This window comes from Macrobrachium nipponense, chromosome 5 (genome assembly GCF_015104395.2).
Source record: "Macrobrachium nipponense isolate FS-2020 chromosome 5, ASM1510439v2, whole genome shotgun sequence".
NCBI classification, from domain to species: domain Eukaryota; kingdom Metazoa; phylum Arthropoda; class Malacostraca; order Decapoda; family Palaemonidae; genus Macrobrachium; species Macrobrachium nipponense.
The window spans coordinates 111139540-111150859 of record NC_061107.1 but is presented as its reverse complement, the minus strand read 5'-3'; the positions used below and the strand labels follow the sequence as shown (position 1 = coordinate 111150859).

At 36.8% G+C, this 11320-nt stretch overlaps 1 protein-coding gene across 1 annotated transcript; it reads left to right on the top strand.

The window, feature by feature from the left end:
- Positions 1 to 8148: 8148 nt before the first annotated feature.
- On the top strand, positions 8149 to 8910 carry LOC135215890 (uncharacterized). Its single transcript, XM_064250844.1, has one exon. The coding sequence runs from the start codon at positions 8149 to 8151 to the stop codon at positions 8908 to 8910; it is 762 nt and encodes a 253-aa protein (XP_064106914.1).
- The last annotated feature ends 2410 nt before the right edge of the window (positions 8911 to 11320 follow it).

The window sequence follows — 11320 nt, the reverse complement described above, 5'->3', positions numbered from 1 at the left end:
CATACTCCATGGCATACCACCCGGTAACGGTTATTATTTACAAGTGCAAGACATGTTTATTCTGAACGTTTGCATTATCGGAAAATGAGATTATTAAAAAAAAGAAAAGTGGATTGTATAGTGATGTAGCACTGAAGGTAAAGGGCAATTAGGCGAAAATATATATTTTCATAAAAATGCCCTACGTTTCCAGAAATTTTGCCAAAAAAAAAAATGGTTAAATGTCCCTACGTTTAGGGACATGTCCCTACGGTTGGCAACACTGACATACACAACCACATTCTCGCCACTTTCTTCCCATCACAAATTTCTATCGCTTCAGCTATTGCATCCAACAGCTAGTTTTCCCATTTACAATGTGATAGCATTAATAAAACAAACTTTTCACCAACTTTTTTCTATTCCCAGTATAAAAAAAGATGAATATTTTCATCAATCAAGCACTATCGCCCCAGAAATTCCATCCACACCAGCAACACCATTACTGTCGCTGTCATCTACCTTTGAATTTAAATCTCAGAAGACAACCGCCTTTTCATTTTCTCCAAACACAACCAGACAGATGCAGACTCCCTCAAAAACATACTCTTTCACTTTCATTCTTTACATTTTTGGACCATATATATACACTCGTCAGTTTTTCTTCTGTTACTACGGCCGCAGCAGGGAGTTTTAACTGACCGGCCGGATATACTAATATATATATATATATATATATATATATATATATATATATATATATATATATGTGTGTGTGTGTGTGTGTGTGTGTGTGTGTGTGTGTGTGTGTGTGTGTGTGTGTATGATGTGTGTGCTCGAGAGCGCATGTATGTACTGCAAAATGCATACTAAATGCGTATCTATATATTTTTTCTTGCAATTCACGTCAATAAATTAGTTCCATAAAAACCAAAATAATTCAAGGGACGTCACATAAGACTGTATCTTGGGAAAAAGAAATATAAACGAGAAAACTGACCGCGAGCGGGAAAAAAATAGGATAAGAAGTTGACCTCCAGCAAACTTTTTTTTAGTCTCACTTTTTTTTTTTTTTTTTTTTTTTTTACGCATGGTTTTTGTGCACCATCTAGTCCTTCATTAGCAGAGGTTCAAAGGCACCTTCACTGATTTGGACAAAACCAGCAATAAAAAGTTAATAATAAAAATCGTGCAAAAAAGCTAGCAAAAACGTGTCTCTCAGTGAAACATTGAAAAAGGTATTGCAGACAAGAGCAACACTTGAGTTGTATATGACTGTCTGCGTATGTATATATATATATATATATATATATATATATATATATATATATATATCAGACCGGTTGTCTTGGTTGCCACGCTTTAGACGTCATTTTGAAATGTCTTTAGAATTTATTCCTGTTACTTGACGAAATAACCTTTCGCAACGAAAGTCGCAGGGAATTCTGGTAGGGTTTACAATACACGTTTTTTTTTTTCTGCCTTCATTTCCAAACTTGAATTTGAAAGGAGACATGTCAAATTCAAGTTCAAAAATGACTGAAAAATGAAACGTAATGTGAACCTTACTAAAAATTACCTGCGACTTTCGTTGCTAAAAATCATTTTGTCAAGTATAAAAAATAATTCTAAAGACATTTCAAGCTGACGATTAAAGCATGCAGCCAAGACAACCAATTTGAAAATTACTCGTGGCGTTTATACTTAAATGCAAATTTATAGAGATAAGTTACATTGTCTACAATTTTTTTAAATTAAGCGTTCAACTGGAGCAATTCTATCTCTTGTCAACATAACTTTTGTGTGCTTTTATACAGGTTAGCCTACTTTCCGACGTCCAGATAATAATAATAATAATAATGATAATAATACTTTTGTGCACAGAGCACTGCATAATTGAACGTCCTCCTTTTACCAAGTAGGGGAAAATGAATGTCTCCTAATTCTTGGCTTATGTTAGAAAACAAGTGTTTTCCATAAAGATCGCATCTGATTATTTTAGTATGACGAACAAGATTTTTTTTAAGCTCTTTCAACATCCACAACGACCTGGCAAAACTCAATATAGCCCAGAACCTCCGTGCTTTAAAACAACCCATCTGAGGGTAGCATGCTTACCATTTAATTCCTTGATGTACCTAAATTACTTCAGAAAAAAATACAATATAAAAGAAGAATATAAAACACTTGATCGTTAGCCTCCAGTGAGAAATTCTTTTTGAGAAAAAAAAAAGAAATAAAAAAGCCTAAGGCCACAAGCATGAATTGCAATATAGGCCATATCCTGTCACTGTGGCCGTATCCGGCTATACGCTACGCCGATCACGCTTCTTTTCCCTCATTAAGGTGGGTGTTCCTACTTACGTAAATGCCCGAATAGATGCAATAGTTCAAACATATCACTAATTCGCGATGAAACAATGTATATGTCGTCACTTACCTGCGTAAAAATGGAAATATCATCCCACAGGAAATACTGAACTTGGAATCAGGATGTCAGTCTGGTTTGAGGTCAGTTAAAAGAAAAAATGGGGAAAATAAAGATTTGTTTTGATGTGTAGCTCTTTTATGTCAGTTTTGTCAACTAGTTCTGTTTTTTTTTCTTTTGCAGTCTGTCATTTACATAACTTGATGTATTCTTGCAACTGCATCACTGTGGATTCTCAAACGGCTGTTTTTCTGCAATTTTACATCCAGTTAATTATTATAATTTTCTTACTAATTTATTCTGTTAATTGTATAATCATTATAAAAACATAACCCTGATGATTGGAAACCAATGAATTCCCGAAAACTCGGCTTTGCCTCAGCATGGGAATAAGGAATATATGTTTGTAATTTTAATAATTTTAATGCGACTTTTGTCTGTCCTCTTCCTCCTTAATTTGAGGTTTTCTAAAAATGAAAACATAACCAATACACACACACACACACACACACACACACACACACACACATATATATATAATATATACTATATATATATATATATATATATATATATATATATATATCTATATATCTATATATCATATTATAATATATATATATATATATATAGATATATATATATATTTGTGGGGTGATGTGTGTGTGTGTGTGTGTGTGTGTGTGTATTGGTTATGTTTTCATATATATATATATATATATATATATATATATATATATATATATATATATATGTATGGTATATATATATATATATATATATATATATATATATATATGTGTGTGTGTGTGTGTGTGTGTGTGTGTATTGAACTGCATATAGAATTTATGCCAAATGCCAAGTGCTTGGACCTAAGAAGTCATTCAGTGCTGAAACGGAAATTGAAAGTGAAAGGTATGAAAGGGTTAACAGGAGTAGAACCTCGCAGTTGCACAATGAATCAATTGATAGAAGAGGATGGAAAGTAAGACGAAAGAAAGCGAATCTAAAAGGAGGTAAAGTAAAAGAAACGAAAGGGGTGCAGCTAGGGCCCGATGTCACGTTGCAAAGAACCTTAAGTAATGCCTACAGTTCATCGCATGGGGTGCACTGACAGCACTACCCCACTACGTGTATGTGTATGTATGTATGTATGTACGTTTGCCTGGGTGTTTGTATGAGAGAGAGGGTGTCTGTTTGTTTCTCTTTAGTTAATAAAAAGGACAAACTGGAACAGTTATCAAATCTTAACCTTCTCCGAGGAAAAATACTTAGCATATCTTAAAAAGTAAGTTCTTGCAGTTAATGTATTAGTTACAACTGTAATACAACACAATGTCGGTTATTCCCCTCAAGGCCTGGACCTCGAATAACTTCCATAATTACTTGGCAACCAGCCACTTACCCGACCTTCCCCATAGCTATGCCTTACCCCACCAACCTTTTCCCACATAAGCAAAGATATAAATTATGAAGAAAATTCGTTTTTTTTTTCAGCAAAGCATTATTAGAATAAATTTACTGCTATGAATGCTATAAAAGATAAAGAGACATTTTGACAAAACTGCCGAAAGCTGGGTCGAATTTCCCGTTAAAAAAGTAATTCAACAATTCTGAAAATGATTTTACTTTCATTGAGGCTAATTCCTATATTATCAGATAATAATAATAATGAATATATAAGAAATATTTGGTGAAAATTGACCGTTAAATATTAATGACAATAAAATGTGGGCACCATATCCGTGACCTTACATTCCTGGAAAAAGTAGTGACTGATTCGGAGAAAATCTTTTGTACTTACAAGAACTCCAGAAAGAATAACGACACAAACGCAAACAATAAGGATTTTACTTTTGCACTGTTTTCACTGTGAATCTGATCAGAGCAATGCACACACACACACACACACACACACACACACACTCACACACACACATATATATATATATATATATATATATATATTATATATATATATATATCTGAAAGGCATTACTAGGGCTATATGTATTTAATAGTGGGGTTGATAACTTTAGCTCTTGCCAGTTAGAAATAGGTGCTAACTCTGGATTCTTTGGAGATGCTGAGATAAAAAACAAATAGAAAACACATCGTGTGCATAATTGTGTTCGTTGATGCATTCCAAAGACATGAGTTAATCACGGGAAAAGTTATCGAGTTTCATGTATGTAGCATGCGTGTATTCGTACGTCGGTTAGTGGGCGTACATTTGTAATACGAGTCACTGAAAATTAAATATAATCTCTAGTATGCGAATTTACAGGGGAATTAGACAACAAGCTGTCAAAGTAGACACAAGTGATTTCAGCATAGAAGAGGCGTTGGAGGTCCATCGGAAAAGGTAAAAGTGAAATGACAATTAGTTCAGCTTTTAAAGAAGGGTAGTGCGATATGACACATTTTATTGACGAACTTTAATGTTTAATTGTCTGATAATTATAGACATGTTTTAACTTTTGATAGGCTATGAATTTTTGGACAGAAAGAGATAAAAGGTGTTACTTATTTAAATATGATTTTGGGAAGAGCATGATAGTTTAAAGTTTCCTTTTTTATTCTTAACCAATTTTATTCCATTTTCATGTTAGCTGATTTTAGGTAATGAAAAGTATATTTTTGTAACAGCGGGAGTTTGAATTAGCCTAGAGTTTGATATTTGATTTTCAGCTAACTTCAGGGGTGGCACTCAACATGAAAGGTAGGTCACATTACCAAGTTAGGAGTTTTTTTTTTTCATTTGTTTAAATGTGCGTCATTATGACCTCATTAGATATATAATATATATATATTATATATATATATATATATATATATATATATATATCAAGATCAGATTCACAGTATACTATGAATAGGTAAAACCTTGAACTAGTTCTCTGTCGTTGAATATTTTGCAACATTTTTTGGTCCTTCGAACCGGATAGTCCCAAAGAACCAGTCCACAAGCAACAGCAGCTTGAGTATGGTATTCAACGTGTTGATGCAAGGTCACTAGTAACTGCCCTTCAACCTCCCGCGAAACAAGGGAAGTGGAAGTCATAACGAAAGTTATCGTAGGCTAGGTGCTCTGCAACAGATCCTAGTTAGTTTGTTGTCCACATTAGGGGCTATTCTGAAGCAAGAACCTGTGCCAGTGCAAGGCTAGCGTAACCATTGTTTTCACCCTCATGTGCAAGGCTTATATCGTTGAATTTTGAAATAAATCTGCCGCGAGCAGGCGGGAGGGAAAAAGCGAAGGAGGAAATTGTTAACATAATGTTAATTAACAACTGTGTCATTTCATCAGCAGCATTTGAATTATTGTTAACCTCAAAATGGCGGCTGCCACAGTAACTCAAATTGAGCCCATCGTAATCCTCCTGACCACCACAATCACTCAAGCCCAAAGGAATCTTTTGAATTCGCTAAGTGAAAAAGTATATCAAAATTTGTTAGTAAGAGTTCAAGCTGACAAACAGCAATTAAGATCTATATATTTAACACACCCTGTTAAACTGGAACCCTTAGTAAAGTAAAGAAAAGTAACTGCAACCTTAGAAGAAGTGGGCCATACTATAACTTGGTTGTTAAGCCGTATCGGCACCTTGACCAGCGAATCGCAGCCAAAAACACTGAAAGAATTGCCACTGCCCACATTCAAAGGTGAAAAGAGGAAATCCACCACCTTTAAAGAACTGTTGAATTCGCACATTCATAAACGTAGTGATTTGGATGACATGGCTAAATATACATACCTGTTGGGATCACTAGAAGGAGAGCCTCTCAAAGTAATTCAGTCTTTGAGTGTAACCGCTGCAAATAATCGCGTTGCCCTAGGCTTATTGGAGAAGTATTACGGGAACCAGCAGCAAACTTTAGATATTTTGCATCGTCGACTGGCCAGCATTTTTGTACCTAAGTGTAATTGTGTTTAACTCAAAAACTTTCATGTTGAACTCATCATTCTCATTGAACAAATCAAATGTCTCATTGGATCCTTTTGGATCAAGGTATGATATTGAGCCTCCTTCGATAAACAGTTTAGGACATTAGATTTACTCATCTGAAGCATGGAAGACAATTTCTTGCAACGAGGAGAAAACTTGCCATTGACAGTACATAAAAAGGGGTTGGAAATCAATGTAACACGTGCGGCTACGTGTCCGTTCTGCAATGGTAACCATACCACCTTTAATTACCTGAAACATCCGACTGTGACGGCTAAGAAATGTAAATTGATCTTGCTCAAAAAGTGCTTTAATTGTTTTGCCTCCAGACATGGCAGTAGACAGGGTAATAACATGAGAAATTGTAAGTTATGTAATGGACGCCATTACAGTTTAATTTGCGAAAGAAATAGCCCCCAGACCAGATCTGTTGCGCCTTCCACCAACTGCTCAAGTTATCAGTCCCCCCCTAAACCTTCGCATGTAGTTTCACAACCAGTAAAAAGCCAAGGGTCTAACAGTAAAGTAAATCAGAAAGCCTGACCAAAGACAAAGAATGAAAAACCATGCGTAACTGCTAAAATGGTCAAGGATGAGCCTTCGACTGAACTCCCAGCTACTTTGTTACCCACAGCTTCAGCTAACGTGTAGGTACTCTTGTAATCAACCCTTTCAAACACAAGTGTTTTTTAGATACAGGTAGTCAGCATAGCTTCATTTCAAGCTGGCTAGCTAGAGATTACTGCCAGTAGTCAAACAAGTGTCATTAAATATTGCACCTTTTGGTTCTCAAATTGTTTGAGGTAATTTCAATGTTGTATCATGTCATATTCACATACGCCCAAGAGTGATTCGTACAAAACTTGTCGTTCATGACAACGTTAATACTCCTATTCACAATGTTGGTCTTTCCAATGTAAAAATTAATTTGGAAAGTAAGGGTTGTACTATGGCCGATGAACAGATTCATGGCGACCCTCTTAATAATGTTAACACCCTTGTTGGGGCTGACTATTTTAATTTGTTTGTTCTGGGGATGGACAAAATCGATGGAGTGAGCCTGTTTGTCGCTCACAATGGCATAACACCGTACAGACGAGTTCCACAGTGGGCCCTAGAAGGGGTAGATATCTCAGTTGTTCACACTTAATGAGTATGCCGCATTTCCAAAGAGATCAATCTCGATATTTGGTGGAAGTTGGACACCATAGGAATTGCACCATATGAGCAATACGCTACTTCAGAACACGCTGCCATGCAAAAGGTCAGAGCAGTATCATCAGTACCAAACGAGGGTACCAAATTAGCCTACCGTTTCACGGGCCTGAACGCCCTGATAGTCATTATACCAATGCGCTTGTGCAATTTTACACACTAGAAACCCAGTTGCTCAAAGATCCTAGTTTCCATAACGATTACAAAAACATCCTCAGGCTTATCTGTCAGCAGGATTATTGGAGCCCAAGGTCGAGAGCTACCACCAAGAGAGTGGTAGGGAGGTGTAGAGTATGTACCATGGCCTTCAAGCCTCTTTTCCAGCAACCACCACCTCCACCCCTCCCGACTGACTGAGCACTCGTGATACGGCCCTTTGATGAGGTCGGCATACCCCACCACAGGCCCCATCCCAGTAGAAGGGGGAGTGGGGCACATTTTGATCATCACCTGTTTAGCCAGCCGTGCAGTGTATCTAGACTACTGCAGCGGTATGGACGCAGATACCTTCATTTTACTCCTTCAAAGATTTGCCACTACCCATGGCGCCCCCACATTGTGTACAGCGATAGCGTGATGATCTTCCATGCAGCAAGTAACTTTCTGCAGGAGATGTATGATGAAGATGTCACTAGACAATTCCTGCATAGGACAGGAATAAGGTGTATCTTCCAGACTCTCAGGTCTCCCTGGAAAGGGGGATTCCTCGAGAGATTGATTGGGGTAGTCAAAAGAACGTTGGCTACCACACTATGCCATAACATCTTCAGCGAAGAACAACTGCCAACCCTCATAAAGGAGTCAGAGGCTGTTGTTAACAACCGTCCCTTAATGTACACCAGGGACAAGTGTGAGGATGAAGCCCTCACCCCATCGCACCTCATCCATGGAGATGTAGTCCGTCTGCTGCCGCCCATGGTCCCTCACGAGGACATGCATCTGACGTTAACGACTCACCAACTATGTCCACAGTACTTCCAACTAACCGAGACCCTCTACAACTTAAAATGCTACTGGAGGGAAGGTTACCTGAAGTCACTACAGGAACGCCACAACCTACAAGAGGCCTCCCTGATGGCACTGCGTAAAGGCGACATTGTGTTGGTGAAAGCGGAGCAGCACAAACGTAGTCAATGGCCCCTCGGTAAGATCATCGAACTCTACCCTGATGACAAAGGCGTTGTCAGGTCACTGAAAGTACTATTCGAAGGCGAGGAGTATCTGCAAGCAGTACAACACATCGTCCTGCTTGAGACTAATGCCCATGACGACGAGCGAGAAGAAGAGCCCCAGAATGACGACAGTGATGAGACAGCAGGTAGTGAAGAGAGACATTAGTGATGAAGTGAGTCGACAGACTAAAAGACTCGATGTAAGAGACCGTGAAATAGATAGTGTTTGGCCCATTTTTAGTGCTGTTTCATTACTGTAACTGTATGCCATTCAGAGCTAGACGCGTACTGTAGCGTTGCGTATGCCTCTAGGCCTTGACACCCCCACTAGACCATGCATTCTTGCTCCACTAGATTGCCTTGTTGCCTGTCTTTTCTTCTTTCCCCTTTTTGGGGGGGTAGAGGATGTCGTTAAAAAATACGTGCACTGTTTTTTCATGACGTAATCCTGCTTCTTCACACACCTTTTTCCGCCTTTGTTGGTAGGCAAAGTTCCTCGTATTCGATATCTGGCTGCAAGAATGAGATGGTTCTCATGTCATTTTTGTGTTTTGTTCTTTAGCCGCTCTGACTCCCCGTGGAACAACCTCCGTGCAATACACTAAATTAATTTCTATATCCAAGCAGGTAAATATTATGTTCTTTTTAAGAATCAAAATCTTAACATAATTAACTAGTCCGCTCGGGTGCCCTGCGTGTCATAATCGTCCTCCTTTGCTTCTAGTTATCCCATTAAGTCACATCGGGCAGAGGGGCTCCAACCTTAGCTTGTTTAGTTCCACGAGGAAGGGAGATGCGAGTGACTTCGGTGAACATGACTAAGTCCAGTGAGTAATCATTCCATATCTTTGCCATCATTAGCTCTAGTGTAACATTTGATGTCTGCGGTTGAGTAATATTATGTTAACGTCATGTTCATGTATCAGTAATTGTGCCTTTTTTTTAATTTGTCGAGATTTTTGGAAAATTTCCGTGGCCACTAAAGTTTCTATGTAAAATCAGGGGTAATCCGTCCCCATTGTTTGTAATTCACACTAAATATGTTAATCGACATTTAAAGTATACTTTTGCAATAAAATAATTAAAATTCAGCGTTTTTTCCATGTGTACGGGCTGGGACTTTTCCCTTATGGTGGGACTATCCCCCTCATAACGTCGAGGCTGAACTAGCTATTCATAAATAGCTACGTGTTTCAAACGTACCAATCGGCTGTCAAGATGGAGGTGTGTTGATGCCGATACTGAGTATAAATATCCCATGGGCAAACGTACGGCAGAACTCGTGTCTCTTCTAGCTCTCTAGAAAATTCAGTAGTATGAGGGTATGAGGACTTGTCACTTCAGTTTGACGTAATTGCCGTCGGTGGTTCAAATCCACCAGGTGACTGCCACCCACCACTTTGGTATTATTTCCGCGAAAGAGTGAATTAGAATATATATTATATATATATATATAATATATATATATATACATATATATATATATATTATATATATATATATATAATATATATATATATATATATATATATAGTATAACTTGATCACGAAGTATATAAAACGTGCTATGTATAAATAAAGGTTTTTTGCCACGAAGGAAAAAATTAAAAGCGAGATAGCTGAGTACTTTCGGTCCTGTTTGGACCCTTTACTAAGGCAAACTTAGTAAAGCCTTAGTAAAGGGTCCGAACGGGACCGAAAGTACTAGGCTATCTCGCTTTTCATTTTTTCCTTCGTGGCAAAAAACTTTTTTTTATATATATATATATATATATATATATATATATATATATATATATATATACATATATATATATATATATATATATATATATATATATGAATAACTTGATCACGAAGTATATAAAACGTGATGCTATGTATAAAATAAAGGTTTTTTTGCCACGAAGGAAAAAAATTAAAAAAACAAAAAACGAGATAGCCGAGTACTTTCGGTCCTATTCGGACCCTTTTACCGAAAGTCTCGGCTATTATTATTCTCGTTTTTTAATTTTTTTCCTTCGTGGCAAAAAACCTTTATATATATATATATATATATATATATATATATATATATATATATATATATATATGAATAACTTGATCACGAAGTATATAAAACGTGATGCTATGTATAAATAAAGGTTTTTTGCCACGAAGGAAAAAAATTAAAAAACGAGATAGCCGAGTACTTCGGTCCTCATTCGACCCTTTAACCGAAAGTCTCGGCTATTATTATTCTCGTTTTTTCATTTTTTTCCTTCGTGGCAAAAAAACCTTATATAGATATATATATATAAATATGATATATATATATATATATAGATATATATATATATATAAATACACACACACACACACACACACACACACACACACATATATATATATATATATATATATATATATATATATATATATATATATATATATATATATATATTCTAATTCACTCTACCGTGGAAATAATACCGAGGTGGTAGGTGTTAGTCACCTGGTGGATTTGAACCACCGACGGCAATTATGTCAGACTGAAGTGACGAGTCCTCACACCACTGAACTTTCTGGCAAGAAAT